Source organism: Mustela putorius, unplaced genomic scaffold (genome assembly GCF_011764305.1).
Source record: "Mustela putorius furo isolate JIRA1106 unplaced genomic scaffold, ASM1176430v1.1 tig00003859_pilon_pilon_pilon, whole genome shotgun sequence".
NCBI lineage: Eukaryota > Metazoa > Chordata > Mammalia > Carnivora > Mustelidae > Mustela > Mustela putorius.
Genome location: NW_025422011.1, coordinates 33,520,775 through 33,540,252, shown reverse-complemented (window position 1 = coordinate 33,540,252; position 19,478 = coordinate 33,520,775). Strand labels below are relative to the sequence as shown.

The window sequence follows — 19,478 nt, the reverse complement described above, 5'->3', positions numbered from 1 at the left end:
GTTGAGAGAAACTGCAGTTAGGGAGAATTATTTGAAAGGTATGCAGATGACCCCTCCTCTATGTCCTCTCTGGATTTAGTGAGTCCCAAACCTGACTACATATCAGAGACATCTGGGGAGTTCTTTTGCTTTTCTTTATCTTGTATTTAAATTCAGGTTCACAGGTTACACTTACAGGAAATCTGATTCAATAGATCTTATGAAATCATTTTCAAGAGGTCTTAAATGAGCATGATATAAAGCCAGATTGGAAACCCCTGGACTATATTTTAGCTTGAATTAAGCCAGACAAAGACCACTTTATTATCACCCTTGCAACATAGCCTGTACCGAGTCATGCTTTATCCTTATGCCATCTGCCTATATTAAGAAATGCTGTTAAAAAAAAATAATCATGACATTATTTTATAGCTCTATAACAGAATTCTACCAGACTGCACATCCCAGAGTTTCTCAAGCTTTTTAGACCATAATCCACCCTAAGAAATACATTTTATGGTATCACGCAATACATGTATACCTATACCTTTAATAACTGAAACAAGTTTTATAAAATATCCATACCACATGCTATGCACCCTGAGATTTTTATTCCTTTTTCATGTTGGTTTAAACCGTTAAACAGTTTCTTGACCCTCCTACAAGAGTGTATTTTAAAAACAGCAGAATAGGTATCTTTTTCTGGAAACTAGCCTTGGATCCTCAGACAAGGTAACTAGGCCACCAGACTACAGTCGATTGCTCCAAGTAGGTACCTGACTCAAGCTGAGCCAATCATCTCTGTCTCCCAGGAATTTGGAATTAAGACTGAGGGATTTCAGTTTTTCTCTTGGTAGCTAACATGGAAACAGAGAAAATCAGTTGTTGTTGCAGACATGCTTCCCATCACACAGCCTGTAAAAATAGAAGACCAGGCTGTAGGGAAAATGTGAAAAGAATAGGAAGGATGAAAAAGATCCACAAAAGAGAAAGGAAAAGAGACCAGAAGAGCTCTGACAGCTTTCTATCCCTGATCCTAGTATTTCCTGAAATTAGTGGCATTCCTGGAATTCCATGGACTATTTCAAATCTTTATAACAAAGTGCCCTCTTTTGCTTAAGCTACATCAAGTGGCTCAGTGTCTGTTATTACATCCAAGACGGATCTATATACTAGTCTTATACGGCTGTTGTAACAAATTACCATACAATCACTAATACAATCACTCTGTGTTCCTCATAGAAAAGCCCACACAAGAACTGTACTTCCATCCTGAGTGCCAAAAAAGAAAAATCTCTTTTCCTCTTGAAACACTGACACCACCATTTTTCCTTAAGAAGAAAACATACCACGAAATCAGTCATACTTCCCAACTCGCCTTGGCTTCCAGGAAGATGGGAACCAAAGTTGCAACTCAACTTTAATAATTTTGCTAAACACAATGGCTTGCATACCAACATTATGACTTTCCCGTGTTCTCTCTCTCCATTTTCCTCATTTCTACCTTTGTCTTTTTGTATTTTTTCATTGTATTGACTGTATTATTTTAAGCTGCTTCGAATAATGTGCATGTACTATTTCCCCTACCTACAAGCTTCTGCCCCCATACTCCCCCAAAGCTGGTTCTTTTTCATCATTTCAATTTCAGCTCACTAGCCACCTCCTCGGGGAATCCTTCCCTCATCCCTATATCTAAAGTAGTTTCACCCCGCAGTCTATCACATTACCCTATATCGTCTTAGAGCACTTAACACCACCTAAAACAAGCTTATTTTCTTTCCTCCCTCATCAGGAGCTAAGCTCCAGCCTGTTTGCTTATTGCTCATTCACAATCCCTGGGACAGTCTCTGGCACTTTGTAGTTATTTAACAAAATATCATGGCTTTAGTAAGTGGTAGAAAGGAAAGAGGGAGGGAGGGAAGAAGGAAGGAAGGAAGACTTTGTAGAACATGGTAAAATAGATGAATAAATAGGTAGATAAGTAGACTGACAAATAGACAAATATTCATTTCTAGTGTGTAAATATCACTAACGTTTAGAGAGAGGAATCAGAGAAACTACGCAAGGAAGTAAAACACAACTCCCTAAAATGTGTACCTAGAGGCACTGGGTTTTCCTGGAAACACTTGATGTAAGTGTCTCAGAGAAAAATTTTTTTTTCGAAGTTTTCAAGTGGCTCAAGGCAGCTACATTAAATATTATGGCCAGTTACCATAGCTGAAGTCATCAGTTCTCAGTGAGGTAATGGATTGCAACACTATGACCACCAACAGGACAAACTCTCGATATTGCCAAGGGAACCCAAGCTATTGCAGGGGTCATTACTATACAACAATCTTCTCTCAGTCTCTTCCAGTAATTATTAATGTCACTGCTGGCAACAAGCATTATACGCTGCTTGCTTAAACACTCCATGTGGTAACGTCATTGTTAAAGTGCAATATCAAGTTGCTTGTCATTTAAGGAAGAGGGATCAGAATTAAAGTTTGTCACTATAACAAAACATAAGAAGCAATTAGTACAGTTTGTTCCAGGGTTTGCTGGCCCTGTCAGTAAAAATTCCAAAGTTTGGGGGAAGGGATGGACTTCAGTTTTCTTAAGTCAAGAAGAGTTCTTTTATGCATTAATTAATATGTATCTCTGTTATTCAAAATATTTCTGAGACACCCAACATCATAAAAACCATCCCATAATTTTTCTGTTCTATAAGATAAATTCAGAGATGTTTAGGCCATCATGTGTTATTTTAAGATTTCTTGAATGGGGACATGTCCTTAAAAATATATAATGCAGAATGTAACTTTTTCTTAATGAGATCTATCTTTAGTTACTGGTTGGCTCTACCAATTTATGCAAGTCTTTCTTTTTTTTTTTTTTTTTTTTTTTTTCTTCTTCTACCTTCACAAAAGTAGAAGTGTGACTTATCCCCATGGTTCAAAATCAAACATTTGACAACTAACTCAACTGAGGATGTTTGACCCAGCCTCCTTTTCAAATAATTAAAGGTCAGGTTAGTGACTGGGGGGTTTGAAGTGGCGGGGGGGTGGGAGGTTGGGGTACCAGGTGGTGGGTATTATAGAGGGCACGGATTGCATGGAGCACTGGGTGTGGTGAAAAAATAATGAATACTGTTATGCTGAAAATAAATAAAAAATAAATTTTAAAAAACTAAATTAATGTTTATGGACTGGAAGACTTGATGTTAAGATGACAATCCTCCCCAAATTTATCTATAAATTCAATGTGATTCTTATCAAAATTTCAGATGCCTTTTTTGCAGAAATTGACAATCTGATCCTGAAATTCATAGGGAGATGTAAGAAACAATCTGAAAAAGAAGAACAAAGTTGGGGGGGGCACAATTTTCTATTTCAAACTTACTGTAAAGTTACAATAATTAAGACTGCAACACAATAATTAAGGGGCATCTGGGTGGCTTAGTCAGATGGACGTCTGCCTTCAGCTCAGGTCATGATCTCAACATCCTGGAATGGAGCCCCCAAATCACCTCCCTGCTCAGCAGGGGACAGCCTCTGCCTCTCCCTCTGATCCTCCTCCCAGGTTGTGCTCTCTCTCTCTCTCTGTGTCTCAAATAAATAAATAAAATCTTTAAAAAAAAAAAAAAAGACTGCCAGACCAGCACAAGGATAAACAAATAGAACAATGGATAGAATTGAGAGTCCAGAAATAAACCCATGCGTCATTGGCCAACTGACAAGAGTGCCAAGATAATTCAATGGCGGGCGGGGTGGGGAAGATAGTCTTTTCAACAAATGATGCTGGGCAAACTGGATATCTACATGGAAAGGAGTGAATTTGGACCTGCACATCATGTCATATACACTGGCATATCCATACAATGGAATTTTATTTGGCTTTAGAATGGAATGAAGTACTGATACATGGAACAACATGGATGTATCTTCAAAATATTATGCTCAGTGAAAGAAGCCAGATGCAAAGGTTCATGTATTGTATGATTCCACTTATGTGAAATGTGCAGAATGGGCAAATCTATGTCTAGGGAAAGTAGATTACATGGTTGCCAGGGACTGTGAAGAGATGGGTAATGGGGAGAGACTGCTAATAGGTATGAGGTTCTTATTAGGGTGATGAAAATGCAGAGATCAACCTCTCTCTCCTACGAGAAGGTCTGGATGAGAGGCAGGCCCAGTCACATCCCAGCATGGGGATGGAGGGATGAAGTCCCTCTTACACACATTTGAAATATATGGAGCCCAGGAAAACACCACCAGAGGTCATCCCAGGAAGAAGTGCCGGGTAAGACTTAGGGCCAATGTCCTACCTCCCTATTACCAGACATCCCATTTTGCTGATTTAATGCAAAAGAGATCACTGGAAGATTGGAAGGACTCCTGAAGAGTCAGGGGTGCCCAGCATGCCAGACTCAGGAGAGAAAATGGATTGTGTCACTTCCAAGAAACTATAAGCAGAAGGAAAGGACAGGGAGACCCTCCCATCCCAATACTGCCAAGGCCCTTTCCACACCCAGCCCGGTTGAGCACCCCCACGTACCAAAGGTCTCTTCAGAATGGCTGGGGAAACACAGCTTGAGCCCAGTGGCTTACAACGAGCTGACCCCACAGATATCCTCAGGCCCCAGAGGCTGGAGCGGGGGTGAAAACAGGACTCAGATCCTTCTGCTTCTCCACATCTCCTTACAGAGGCCTCACCAGCATTTCCCAGCCATGGACAAGGTAATTCCATCCCTTCCAGCTTTGGCCTCAGCCTCAGAGACTGGAAGCCAAACTCAGTCCTTTTCAGGAGAGAATGACTGATGCAAGGAACAGCAGAAGACATGCACAAGTGAGGCCGGACCCTAGCTCTGAATCGTACAACAGAAGCAAGGGCAGGCAGAGGACATACCAGCAACCACCATCCTTTACTTTGGTTTTGCTTCTTACATGCTTACCTGGAAATAATTTCAAAGTAACAGAAACGTGGCAATGATAAAAATAGTAAAAAGTATATCCAATAGTTAAAAAGAATCGTTAAAATGTAAAAATAATAAAAAAGAATCTTTACCCAGATTGACATTTTACCTCCATTTGCTTTGTTTGTATCTATATGTACAAATATATATTTGTCTAATTTCAATATATAAAGTATATACTCCCAATATATAATGCATACTTTCTATATTTAAATATACATATAAATATATATTTTATATAAATGTGTGTGTGTATATATATGCACACATACATTTCCTGCACCACTTGAGGGTAAGTCTCATACACTATGGCCTTTTAGTCCTAAATATTCCAGTGCATATTCCCTAAAGATAAGGATATTCCCGTACATAACATTATATAACGACAGAACAGTTATCAGCTGTAATGTATTTATCATCGATACACTGATGTAGTCTATTGTTCGTATTTCAGTTTTGTCACTTGACCCAATATGATGTCTTTCACAGGAGCTCCCCCTTCTACTACAAGACCAAGTCTAGTCTCAGGGATTGCATTTTGTTGTCAATTCTTTAGCCTCTTTTAATCTGGGACATTTTCGCAATTTTTCTTTATTGTCAGTGGTGCCATTTAAAAAAAAAAAAAATCCAGTCCCCTATCCCCTGGCCCTAATATAACATTTCTCATTTGTAGTTTGTCTGATGTTTTTCTCATTAGATTCAGGTTGTGCATTCTGGGCTTCAATACTGTATCTGTGATGTTGTGTCCTTATCAGCATCACTTCTGGACTCAAAACAAGTCCATCTGTTCCTCGTCTGTGATGTTTTTGTTTTTTTTTTTTTTTTTTTTTTTTTTTGTTTTTTTTTTTTTATTATTTGATAGACAGATAGGCAGAGAGGCAGGCAGAGAGACAGGAGGAAGCAGGATCCCCGCTGAGCAGAGAGCCGGATGCGGGGCTCGATCCCAGGACCCTGAGATCATGACCTGAGCCAAAGGCAGAGGCATCAACCCACTGAGCCACCCAGGCGCCCCTGTGATGTTTTTTTGATCACATAGTCAAGGTGGGGATTTCTCCACTGCCTATTTACTGTATATTTTTTTCCTCTCTCACAACCAACGAGCAGTCGCTAGAAAGACAAGACTGTCAAATATCCTGCTTCTCATCAAGGTGTCCCTCTGGAGTTTGCCTTTACCCACTTCTTCCTTTCCCTAGAGCTACATGAGCGCCGCTGGCGCCACCTAGGGGGCTGCCGGCACACTGCACTGATGGGAAAGCACGGCGCATCCTCCCTCACTCCTGCCACCTGCCTGGTGCCCAGGAGCTAGATCAGCCTGAGACATTTTGAAAGAAGAGCCTATAGAGACCTGAGTCACAAAGCCTGAATTCTAGTTTTGACATCGGCACGAACTCATGAGGGACGCTGGACAAGTTCTTCCCCTTCTCAAGTCTTCTGAGTGCCTGGTAAAATGGGAGGTTGGATGACAAAGATCTGTGTTACTCGTTCAACAGGTAGCCACTGAACAACTACAGGCACTATTGGAGGGTCTGGGAGAGGGTCCTGCTCTCGGGAAGCTTACGTCATATGAGGGGTGATCTAGACAATAAGAAAACAAGTCGCATAAAAGGATAAATAATACAGTAGTAAGTGCTAGGATGCAAATAAAACAAGATTGTGAGAGAAAGTGCTGGGGGGTCCACCTCAGACTGGGTGGTTAGGGAAAGCTGTCTGAGGAAGGGGCTTGGAGCTAAGACACACAAGATATCATTAGAAACTTCTCATGATAAAAGTTCATATATATGTATAGTATATATAGTATGCACATATATATGTATGTATGTACATATGTACATATATATATATAAAATAATTTTTAGTGCACAGTTTGGAGAAAAGACAGCCACTGGCAACATTCTAATATATTTACCTTTTTTCTTTTATTTTACATATAATTCTGTGTTCTGCTTTTTTTTAATTGGCATCATCTCATAAGTATTTTTCATGTTGCTGTTCTAGATGCATGCTTCATATTTCACTTATTAAATTTATTAAATTTGCCCTTTGCTTCCCAAGAACACTGTATTGAACACCCATATAACCCATATACCTTCATCTAGGCTTATCACTTGGTAACTTTTTGTCACATTTCCTTTACTCTAATAATACAACACAGTTTTTCTGAACCCTCAAGGGTTGCAGGCAACATGATCCTTCACCCCTAAATACTTGAGCATGTATCACGAGAGAACATGGCCATTCTCCCCTGTAACCACAGTTCAAATTAGCACACTTGGGAAATTTCATATTAATACAAGCTATGTATTTTTTTTTAAGATTTTATTTATATGCCAGAGAAAGAGAGAGAGAGAGAGAGTACACACAAGCAGGCAGAGAGGCAGGCAGAAGCAGCGAGAAAAGCAGGCTCCCTGCCGATCAAGGAGCCTGATGTGGGACTCTATCCCAGGAGCTTGGGATCATGACCTGAGCCGAAGGCATCGGCTTAACCAACTGAGCCACCCAGGCATCCCTATGGACCCATATCAAAATTTTCTCACCCGTCCCAATAATATCCTTTACAACTGGTTTTGTTTGTTTGTTTTTTGATCTAGTATCTAGTATTTGATCTAAGTATCTGGTGTTTTATGCAGCTGTTCTTTTCTATATCATACACTTAAAACTTCTAGACAGGACATTTCATCTCAAAGTGAAATGATAAAATTTTAGTGCTGTGTCTCGAAAACTTAAGCCATTCTAACTGATAGTGAAAATCAGCCCAGTCTAACTAACACTAAAGACTAGACCATGTTACCCTCTTGTCCAGTGGGGAGACTGCATGAAAGTTTCTAGTAACAGAAAACAGAGCTGGATTGTTCAGTGAGTCTTGGAAATGTTACTCATACAAAAGTGTCTTTTAAGAGTCCTGTGTTTCAGAAAGTGTTATGATGTTCTATAAAAGATAATCTAATCTGTAAATCTGTTTGCTTATATTAATAATTTATTCCTCTTTTGATAATTTTTTAAACTGAGGTCTCTGCTTCCAGAAATACTTGAGAGGTTTCTCGAGTCAGAAAAACTTTGGAATTTTCTTCTCTCTTTATGCATCCCATTACTCTGTTGGATTCTTAATCCAAAGAAAGACTTTGAGAATGTTTGTGTCATTTAAATTATGCCCTATAGGATCCTTAAATATCATTTAAAATTATAGTCTATTAATTATTTAACCATCTTCTACAGGCTTTTCATTATTTCTAATACTCTAACAAATATTTATCATGCCCTAAAAAAATAAGAATTTTAAATAATTCAAATAACATAAAAATAAGTTTTGAATATCACCAAATATCCTGTTAACATTCAGCTTTTCCCAGTTATCTGATGATGTTTTTAGTTTGTTGAAAGCAGGATGTAAGTTAGTTCCATACTTTGCAATTGGTTTATATGCCTTTTAAGTCTCTAAATCTATAGGTTTTCTGCCCATCCCACTTTTATCCCCTGTGCAATATATTTGTTGAAAGTACCAGGTCATCTTATAGCTTCCATGGACTGGATTTTGCTGATTGTATCCTTGTGATGTCATTCAAGACTTTCCTTTATTCTTTGCATTTCCTGTCATTTGGCAGCTACATCTGTTAATTGGTAGTTAGACCCAGAGGCCTGATTAGGGTCAAACATATTTGTTTGGAAGCACTAATAGGTGATGTTGTGTTCTTCAATCAGGAGACATGTAATGTCTGGATGTCTCTCTATGATATGGGTACACATGCATGGTGGGTAGCCACACGCATGGTCGTTACTCAGATTCATTCATTCATTAGGGGCTGGAAAATGGTGATGTTCCAATCTATCAACCCTTCAATGCTTAGCTGGAATACTTCTGAAAGAGACACTTCCCCCTCATCAAATATTTGGTTACCCAGAGATAAATTTCATATAGGAGGGTTACATTTTCATGTGGAGAGGATAAATGCTCCATTAAGCCAATTAATAGGCTTAAAAAGTCACAGAGGCTCCACCCTGGCACAGCCTTTGCCATAAAGTGACACTGTCAATGGGCCACACCTGCATCTCACTGGAACAAATGGACAGAGCCCTTCTCTAGAACCCTAGTGAAGGATACCTGTTTCTACCAGCACCAGGCCTTAGTTCTTTGGCTAGAGCATGGCTGAGGTTATGGTGTTCATGTTTCCAAGCCTCTTCTATAGCTGGATGTTCCTTATGAATAAGATCTAACCAAGTGATTTTGAGAAGTAGTGATGTATATAACACTTTCCAAGACACAGGTTTTGTTTTTTCTTTTCTAAACCAGGTTTTATCCATGCAACTCTATTAGGATACCATCCCATTAGAATTACAGGAAAATGTACATGCATGGACGAAGTAGAATGATAATCTTGATCCAAAGCTCATACTTTAAAATATGGAATGCTTCAAGAATATGCATGTCCGAAGCAGTGGTGTATACAACTGAAATTGCTTGTCCTCGCTCCATTTCCTCTTTCTTTACCCTTCCTCAGACAGGAACACAGACGAGCCACTGGTCAACCACTTCAATCATACAAACGAAAGTGACATCCTAAAGAATGGTGTAACCAGACCTCAATCAGTTAAGTGTCTGCCTTCGGCTCGGGTCATGATCTCAGGTCCTAGGATGGAGTCCTGCATTGGGCTCCCTGCTCAGCAGGAAGTCTGCTTCTCCCTCTGCCAGCCCCCTGCCCCTGCTTGTTCTCTGTCTCTCAAATAAATAACAATTTTTAAAAAAAAAAATCAAAAACAACCTGGGTTCTTCAACAATTTCACAGAGTAAGCCATCGTTACCTACCTTAACCTGTTTGCTTACCTCTGGGACTATTACCTGGAAAAGAAACACATTTCCATTTTTTAAAGTCCCTTTGTTTTGGGGCCTTTTTTTTGTCATTACAGCAGTTGAGCCTATACTCTTATACCAAAGACAGGGATTTATTTGCCCACAGGACTGAAAGGGTATTCCTAAGCTTCCTGGAGGTTGTTGTAAGTCTCTCTGGGAAGGGGTGGGGGTCAGGAAGACTTCCAGATCTCATCTTAAGCATTAAAAATGATAATCATCTGGGGCCCTTGGGTGGCTCAGTGGGTTAAGCATCTGCCTTCCACTCAGGTCATGATCCCAGGGTCCTGGGATTGAGCCCATGTCTGGTCAGCTCCCCACTCAGTAGGTGTCTCTCTGGCCCTCCAACCCACTCATGTTCTCTCCCAAATAAAATCTTTTTAAAAAATGATCATCCTTCCTTGAAACACAAACTTCTCTGACACCACATTTCACTGTTTTTTTTTTTTCCCATGTCCCTGGCTTCAGAGATAGAGACTATATAGTAAGACTACATTAAGGGTGCCGGGGACTGACTAGTGCGTCAGGTGACATCAAGACACTAAAATGGAGGTGTCTGGAGCTCAGAGAGTGGGTCCTTGACTTGATGAGATTCTCTAAGATTTCTGCATCAGTAGGGTGCTTAGTTCCAACAAAAAGAAACCAATTCTGGTTCATTTAAGCAGAAAATGATTCTATAAAATATTTGTTGAGAGTGTTCACAGAATTGTTGGAAAGCCAAGAGGATTAGGAGCTAATGGGTCTGGCTGTAGAAAACCAGCACTGCCATCAAGCACCAGGGGCTTCAGCTCATTCTGCTGCTCTTGCTGCCATGGAAACCTCGCCTCACTGCAACCAATACCATTACCAGAGAAGTCTCTGTGGTCCCTGCTTTTTTTTTTTTTTTTTTTTTTTTAATGACTACCATTAGACCTGTATCCTAGCTACAGGGCATACTGATAAATCAAGACGTTAATATATTTAGCTACTGTAGTGAAGAGTGAGCTCTGCTTCCCAAGACTCCTGAAGTGGGGAATTCCACCCAAATAGGAAAGGGGTTCAGATTCTATACAGTCAAAATGAATGATGAATATTCAAAACAATGTCATTCTCCCCCAGATGGCTAGAAACCATGGGTGTAGAGTGGGCAGAGAGGAGGCCCAAGGCTAGGTGACTGGGGAATGGCCCTATATAAAGGACATTTTTTTTTAAAGATTTTATTTATTTGACAGAGAGAGATCACAAGCAGGCAGAGAGGCAGGCAGAGAGAGAGGAAGGGAAACAGGCCCCTTGCTGAGCAGAGAGCCCGATGTGGGACTCGATCCCAGGACCCTGAGATCATGACCTGAGCCCAAGGCAGTGGCTTAATCCACTGAGCCACCCAGGCGCCCCTATAAAGGACATTTTTGAGGTATTCAGTGCCTGGAAGTGGTGGGCACTCGTAAGACTGCTTTCTCTTAACTCTGCCTCAGACTCATTGCCTGAATTTTGAGGAATGGGCTGTGTTCATGCAACAAAAAGCCGAGAGTTGAGTTCTTCCCTAGATGGAAAACTAGATGTTCTTCCTCACCTTGTGTTCTTCATGATGTTGGAGTTCAGGGGCAAGACGACCACGAAGTAGGTTCGGCCATCATTACTGAAGAAACACTCCAGGACACAGTTGTTGGTAAAGAAAAGTGCTGTTTTTAATTTGTTCTTGAATGTGTAGGCCCTTTTAAGATCAGTGACATTTCCCTTCACAATACTCCTTCTTCCTGCCCCCAACCACTTTGAATCCAATGGCCACTTCTGAAAAAGGCCCAAGAGGAACTCATCCTAGATATCCAAGAAAGAGGTGCAGCTTGAGGAATGGGCATATGGCTCAAGAAGCAGCTCAAAGCTGCTTTCCTCAAAGTGCTCAGTCTAGCCTGTCAGTCCCTTTGTCCTGCCTTGGCCAAGACTCCCCAGCTATGTCCTATCCCCAATATTCCCTTGCTCCCTGTGGCGCCTGAGCTTTAGAGTTCGAATCACCAGCACCATCATTCCAGTAGCACAGCCTCAGAGAGATCACTGTTTCCAACCCCCTCCCCCAACCAAGTTGGGGAAACTACCAACGTCACATAATTCATAACTGGCAGAACCAAAATTTAGGTGTTCAGCATCTCAAATCAGATAACTTTCTACTATCTCACCCCACCTCCAAGAAAACACCTGACATCTGCCTCTAACTCCAGGAATAGCTGGAGCAAACGGGGTGCTATCAGTACAGATGGGAGAGACCTGGCCTTTTAAAAGAGGCCTGCCTGACCTCAACTGGGCCCCAAGCAAGTGAGGACTCCCAGCACTTCTCAGTCTTCCCTCTACCAGAATGTTATCAGTGGCAGACAGCCACCCTTGCAGGGATCCTCCTCCCGACTAGAAGCACAATGACCCACACAATGGAAACATGTTTTACCATGATCCCCAGCACCTCACCAACTGTGGCCAGCTCTAACTGGTACGGGGATCATGGCGATGAGCTGCCCACCAGCCTGGGAATCCCATTTACCCAAACTGCTTTTTGGTAAGACTCAATCCACATTCTTGGGCTGAGTTGGATGAGACCTCTTGGCAAACATAGCTAAAATCGATCTCTGTGCTGCACTGGGAAGGACAGAGAGAAAGGATTGCAGAAGCTCTCTTCCCAGGAGAGCTCATAAACATGACTGGCATGGAGAGAACTGAGCCCAGGGGAAGAAAGAGACTCAGGGAAAACAGGAAGACACAGAGGGAAGGGAGCAGGAGCAGCCGTGCTTCCTCCTGACTGCCCCATTCCTGAAGAGGGGAGGCCGCAAGGAGCTATGGATGTGTTCGCTTGTCAAGACGTTAAGAAAGTCTCGGCCTGTGTGGCCGAGAGGGAAGAGAATAACCCAGACACCTGCGGTGTCAGAAAAGCCATGTGATGGGGCTGTCTCCAAAGAACAAGTGGCAGATGGTGTGAAATGCTGTGGAGACGTCAAGACGGTTGAGAACTGAAAGGTATTCTTTCGATTTGGCAACTGGGTGGTCACTGGTGACGCTTATGAAAAGCTGTGGAGGTTGAAGAGTGAGAAGAATTAATGGAAAAAAAAAAATCCTTTTTTAAAGAAACTTAGTCAATAAGGACAATGGGTAAGGAGCAACCGATTCTAAGAAGCTTTGTTTTAGTCTGGGGGCGACCTCTGCTTGTGTGTAGGCTTTGTGGAGCTGCCATTGGAGAGGGAGGTTGAGCTCCCAGGAAGTGGGAGTGGTGGGATAAGGGACAGAGCAAAGTCTTGGAGGCCACAGAGCAGGATTCAAGAAACAGAGCACTGAACAGGAGCAGAAGGGAACAATCTGAGGAGGGATGTGGACACAGAGGGGAGGGAGAGAGGAGCAAATGGGCAGGGAGTTTCTCACTTTAGGGACTCTGGTCTGTGAAGTAGGCAGTGGGGTCAGTCAGTTGCTGAGAGCAAAGATAAGGGGCATAGACAGAGAGCGGTGTAATTACAAGTCAAAGATACACCCATCAATGCTGACCGCCCAACTGAGGGTGTCAACTATGAAGCTGTCATGCTTAGCGACCCAGGAGAGGGGAGGAGAAAATAAGCTGATGCCAAAAATGGAGAACAGTTGACAGTTTCAGGGGAAGTTTTGAGTTAGAGGGGATAAGAAAGCTCAGGATCCTGATAAAAATGTCCATATGTGGGGCACCTGGGCGGCTCAGTGGGTTAAGCCGCTGCCTTCGGCTCGGGTCATGATCTCAGGGTCCTGGGATCGAGTCCCATATCGGGCTCTCTGCTCAGCAGGGAGCCTGCTTCCCTCTCTCTCTCTGCCTGCCTCTCTGCCTACTTGTGATCTCTGTCTGTCAAATAAATAAATAAAATCTTTAAAAAAAAAAAAATGTCCATATGTGATGGACCACGGGCTCAGGCTAGGGAGAGGAAACAGCCAGGGAGAAGGCTGACACAAAGAGAGAGGAGGTCAGGGAACTGGGCTAAAGGAGCAGGCAATTTCAATAAACAGCAGGGAGGGCATGGGAGAGGAGGAAGCATGGGGGATGGTGATCCCAAAGGAGCAAAGTCTCAGCTTGGGAGTTCAGAAGAGAAGACTACAGGTGACATGACATCAGGGAGTAGGAGAGAGAGCAGAGCAGAGCCTGGGAACAAATGAGGAGAGGTCTAGGTCTTAGAAGCAAGGCAAAGACCTGTTGCCAGAGGGAACTAGAACCTATCAAGTCTTAGAGCAGAGTCTACAGAGGGTCAGGCAGCTGCCACTGTGGGAGGGGGACCTGTAGAGGGGGTGTAGTTGGCAACTGCTAGAAGTCAGGTAGGGCCGGACTACCCATGTTCTGGAAGAGTACTCCGCAATTCATCCTGCACCAATTTTTTTTCATCCTGCACCAATTTTTGCACTAAAATCCCCTTTGCATCCACTGAAGCCACTCTGCCCTCCTATTTCTCAGTATATCCAAGGAGCCCCATTTCTCCTTTCAGACTGCATTCTATAATGGGAGGACCCAGAACTCACTGCCATTTCATGACTTAGTCAAAGGCCAAAGGATCTGACTGACTTCAAAGGGGGCCATTATGGGAGCAAGTCAAAAGCAGGATCAGCTCAGACGTTAGCAAAGAGCCACTGAAGTCAGTCACTCGGCTAGCAGCTTTTTCTTTTAATTTCTAAAAACCCATGTTCTGTTTTCTGCATGCAAAAATAAAACCAAACCACGACATAAAACATTGGTGCTAAGTCCACAGGAAAAGCCTGGAGAGAGGCGGGGTGTGGGGTAACCAGTGCAGAGGTGGTGTGGTGGGGCAGGGCCTCGCACCCTTGCAGGGAAGGACACCCTCCGTCTGCTCAGGTGCTGAAGTGGACCTCTCAGCAGGCAGGGTCTCTGCGATGGGAAAGGAATATGTGACTCTCTACTACATTACTAAGATCTCTGGCCCAGCACACTATATGTCATAGGAGGGAAGCCAAGCAGTTAGCCAGGCATTTCTGCTTATTTGTGGCCTCAGTTGGTCCTGTGGAAGGATCCCAATCAGATTTGGAGCCCTATTGCAGCCCTTACCTGGCTGTCCGACACATAGCACCACGATGCTCATTCAGGGGAGGTGGGGGTGGGGGCCACAACAAAGGAAAGATGACCAAGAGCATGAAATTAGTGAGGTAATTACAGAGGGAACCTTGCCAAGTGAACTGAACAGGGAAAAAAGATTCAAATATTGAAAGGAAAGTGGCTAAAACCCAAGCCAGAGTCATGTGTGCCCCAAAGAGCAGAGAGCTAGACCTAAAGATTGCCTGGCTACTGGAGTATTAAAGACTTAGTTACTCCTGACTAGGAAACAGGACTGTGGAAGCCCATCTGCGGAGGAGAGCCTGGCAAGGGCTGGTGAAAGAATGGCAGGCCAACGGCGCGATTGGTTCTGAAGTGAAGATGGCCTCTCAGCCTGCGGGGTGAAGGAAATGAGCAGTAACACCAACTGACAAGGAGAGAAGAAATCTTTTCTCCAAGCAGAATGTTCCCATTGACAAAGGCCCTACACACAAGAACTCCCTTAAACTTCATCTCTTAGCAAAAATAAAGCCATGACCTAAGACTCCCTTGAAATTAGTCACACCATGACCAGACCAGAGACAGCTTCGTCTGCAGGCCAGGCCATGGGCACGTCCGCTCTCATCTCCCCCAGCATCATCAGCAGTAGCTTCCTTCTCCACCAAGTCCTCACTGGGGAAATAGCCTGATTCCCCGCAGCTGCCTATGCCTCCTCCTCCAAAACACCCCTCTCAGGCCATGAAGATCCCTCTCCACCTGAGATGCAGTCTGGAATTCCTGTGCCTGCGGCTTCCAGAACACTTCCCTCTGCATTCTTGGAGAAGTGACATCCTGAAGTTGCTTCAAAGTCACTGAAGGACTCTGGCTCCTCAGCTCTCAAGTTTCTCCCTTCTCCACCCTAGACACAACATTCCCCCAGGAGCAGTTAGATCGGGCTCCTGGCTCACCCTCTGGCCTTCTCCAGCCTCCATCAGAAAAGGGTGGCCACTAGTGTCTTGGCTTTTTCTGGGTTGTGGGGAGCCCAGGGACAGGCGAGTCAGAGCACTCGCTTCTGATCTTTGGCTCTGTGAAAGTGGAGAAGCTGAGGGCTAGCATGTCTAAGAAGGAGGAGAAGCCCAGCAGGGTGAGCTGTTCTGGGGCCGCCTCCTTGGCCAGCCCCTGCCTCTCAGGTTTCCAAGGCAGAACTCAGGGTCCAGACCTGAGTGGAGAAACTGAAGAGATGGCCACTGACAATCACTCCCAGGAAAGCAGGTTCTGACCCCCGAAGAATAGCTATGAACCCAAAGTCAGTAACACAGAGGACAGGCTCTGCAGCTGACATCTCCTTAAGCCTGCCAGTGAAATCTGAGCCTGAAGCCATCAGCAGTCCCTGCACAGCCACCCAGCCCCATCAAGAAGGCCATACCACCTAGAGCACAGCGGCCACCTAAGTCAACATCGGGAAGAGGGGTCATGAGGAACAAATACCCTGAAAACCGTTAGAACCCAAATAGGCACCAATTGAGACCTCTGGCCTCTAGAAGCCTCCATTACCCTGCACAGGGCAGCATCCTGTCCTAGCAGGCCAAGCAAAGGCAAACAGTGACAGTCTTTGGCTGTGCTAGGCCAGTGATAGGCCTGCTATATGTCAGAACCTCTCTCCCTTCTCTCCACACCGCACCCTAGGGCCCAGGAGGACTTCGGATATATACACTGCTCCTGAGCCCTGCACACTGAGAGGTGAGAAAAGTCTGCTTTCCTCAGCAGAAAGAGGTCACCAAGGAGCTTAGGCCTTCCCGAGCCTGACCGGCGCAGTCTTGTCCAGTGGACCCTACACATCTGATTTGTCTGGGAATCGGGAACACCTCCCTCTTTGCTGTTTATTACTGGAATCTTCTCTGTAGTGGATGCACAATGGCTCCCAAATGAATGCTGTAAGATGCAAACGGCAAAGAAGAGCACTCCATGGCTCGACAAGACTCGTCTCACATCCACGGTCTGAAGAGAATGAGCTGAAAGGTGGGGACAGTGGTCGACAGGATGGGATGGCAGCTGCCAGGCTGCTCGCTCTGCTGCCAGCTCTCACACCTGGGAGACACTGCTGGCCAGGCGGAAGGACATGCGTTTTGCTTTTTCGTTCTCCTGAAAGGGGAAAAAATATATGTGTGTGTGTGTGTGTGTGTGTAATATATATATGGCAGGTATTCTACTCTAGCCCAGGAATGCAACAGTGAGGCTCCCTGCAGGCACTGAACACTACAGTGTGCCAAGTACGGTACACAACGGGGCGGTGGGGTGGCTGGTTGTGCCCCGGCACCCAGCAGGCAGGCAATACAGTTCAGTGGAATGAAACGCATTGAAGTGATATCTTGAGTCTGCCTATGTGGGACCAGACACAAGGTCGGAGGAGCTCTCTTTGCTGCGAGAAACACCTCTCCCTCCTTCTCTATACCAAGGAGCTGGAAATACACCTTCCTTTCTCCCAAACCCAAGCTGAGATCAGAGAGAGACAGCTGTTTCTCCTCTCCTAGGGATCATAGTGCAGAATAACCAGCCCCAAGCTAGGAGCTGGGAGCCATGGCTTCTTACCCTGATTCTGCTGCTAGTTTCCTGGGTGACCTGGGCATGTACATTCACCTCTCTGAGTTTCAAGTCTCAGCAGTAATTAAACTTCATGAGCCTCACACTGCTGTCTTCCCCTTAGACTAAGGGGCTGGGAGTGAGGATTCATTGTCACCACTCACCTGTGCCTCCCTAGAAGTCTGGCTTTAGGTTGCCCTACACATGCTGCTTGAGTGCCCCCTGCCTGCCCCACCACCCCCCACGTCGCCCACCACCTGGCAGCAATCTTTACCATGTGTCGCCGCCGCCTCTTGGGCTGGATGCCCTCCTGCACATAGGGGGGCCATGGGAAGCCCTGGGGAGTGGAATACCCACTCTCGCTAGACACCTCCTCGGAGTCTGAGTCCTCCTGCCTTGGCTGGGCAAACCGTTTCTCCGGGTAGATCTCCTTCAACCAGCCTTCAAAGAACACTTCCAGGCAGCGGCCGGCCTCTGCGACTTCTGAGTCAGGCTGAGTGGGAAGGACAGCAGTGATGTTCCTGCCCATTCCCACCAGCCCATCACTTCATGGTCCCTCAAGAGCTCTACAGCGAGTGCAAAGCCTGGCTAGTTTCCTGGAGGTCTAGAAAGTGAGATTTCTCCTAAAGACTTAAGACAATCAGTTTAGTATCACCTCTCATAGCAGAAGTGGCCCTGACAATTACCCACAGATGGCCAACCACTAGCACTCCCCCTTCTTCCTCCTGAGTCCATGCTGAGGCCCAAGAGTGGGAGAGATAAATACTCACTCTGGGGGCCCCAAAAAGTCTGTTCCCAAGTCTTCATGGCAACTCAGGACCAAACCTGATATCCCCATCCAGCCAAGAGTCTTGGGGTCCCCGGGAAATAGGGGAGAGGGAAAACAGGCAAGACATACATAATTGAACTTCGCACAGTTCCAGAACATGAGGCGGACGTCTGATACCACCTCCTCTGGGGTGGTATAGTGAGCTGGGTCCTTCTTTTGCAGCTTCCTCCGGATGATCGACAGGTCCATGGGCCTCTTGATAATCTGGTAGTAATGCCGGGCCTTGGGGGAGGAGAGAAGGGGAAGCCAAGCAGGAAGACAGAAAAAGTGGAGGTACAGAAGAAGAAGGAAAAGATGGAGAATGAGGTAGGACAGGAGTGAAAGAACACAACAAAGAGAAGGGCAGCAAGAAGAAAAGTGAAGAAAGAAGACAAAGAGATGGGGGAAAAGAGGACTGGCTCACTGTCCAGTCCAGTTCAGTGGCCGTGGGGTTGGGGGGCTGTGGTGGCCACGGCTGGGTCCGCTAGTCTGGGCACGTATTAACTCGATTTCCAAGTGGCCATGCTCTGGATACCCCTGGGACCCACCACGGGCCCAGGACCTCGGGAGCCGGCAGAAACAGGCAGCCTTCCTTACCAGCGGGCTAACGGGCTCGTGGAAGGGCAGGCTGAGGCTATTGCAGCACAAGGACAGCACCAGCTTTTCACACTTCTGCAGAAACCAGACGGGCAGCATGTTACTTCTCCCTGGCCCCACCTCCAGAAGACTGAAGACAGTGACCCTGGTAACTCCAGCAGGGGCAGCTCTGTCCCACAGGGCATGGGCTACCATGAGAAGGCAGAGCCCAGCCTCCCAGACCAGAGGAAAACAGCTGGCAGGAAGGAATGCACAGCAAACCCCCAGGGGCCAGGCTGTCAGGCATCACCCAACAGAGAGGTAACTGGAGAGGCCTCCCAACCCCTCAGAAAAGTCTCAGCCCCTGGCACAAGGGGGCTGCCCCAGGCAGGGAACCTTGTTCCCAGAGACCCCTCCCTACCTTTTGGTCATAGACGCTCAGGCCAGGAGTGGCCCGCGTTCCAGGTTGGTAATAGCGGGCATTCTCACAGTCATACTCCATCTCTGGCTGGGTCAGGCTGCGGCACAAGGTACACACCCAGTCTCCCCTGCAGAGGCAGGTGAGGCCCAGTGAGGCCTCAGCACATGGCCCAGAGCCACCTCCCCTATCCCTCTGTTCCAAGATACCCAGGGCAGGTCGGGGGGTGGGGTGGGGTGCAATATTTTGGGAGACTCAGTACTTAGTCCTCCCTGTAAGGAATAGCTTCCTAACCACCAGCTTGAAAGAAATTCAGTAACTCGGGATGGAGTG

The 19,478-nt window shown here is 45.3% G+C and overlaps 1 protein-coding gene across 4 annotated transcripts in view; it reads right to left on the bottom strand.

Moving 5' to 3' along the window:
• Window positions 1–13,641: 13,641 nt before the first annotated feature.
• The window catches only part of TRIM66 (tripartite motif containing 66), a 57,253-nt gene continuing 51,416 nt past the window's right edge, over window positions 13,642–19,478 (bottom strand). For all 4 annotated transcript variants that reach the window (XM_045065854.1, XM_004751917.3, XM_004751918.3 and 1 more), the window contains 5 exons: window positions 19,149–19,275; window positions 18,749–18,823; window positions 18,242–18,394; window positions 17,618–17,836; window positions 13,642–16,905 (listed from right to left, as the gene is read on the bottom strand). In XM_045065854.1, the coding sequence (XP_044921789.1) occupies window positions 16,846–16,905; window positions 17,618–17,836; window positions 18,242–18,394; window positions 18,749–18,823; window positions 19,149–19,275 (634 nt within the window). In that variant the 3' untranslated portion in view covers window positions 13,642–16,845. The remainder of the gene's footprint in view (window positions 16,906–17,617; window positions 17,837–18,241; window positions 18,395–18,748; window positions 18,824–19,148; window positions 19,276–19,478) is intronic.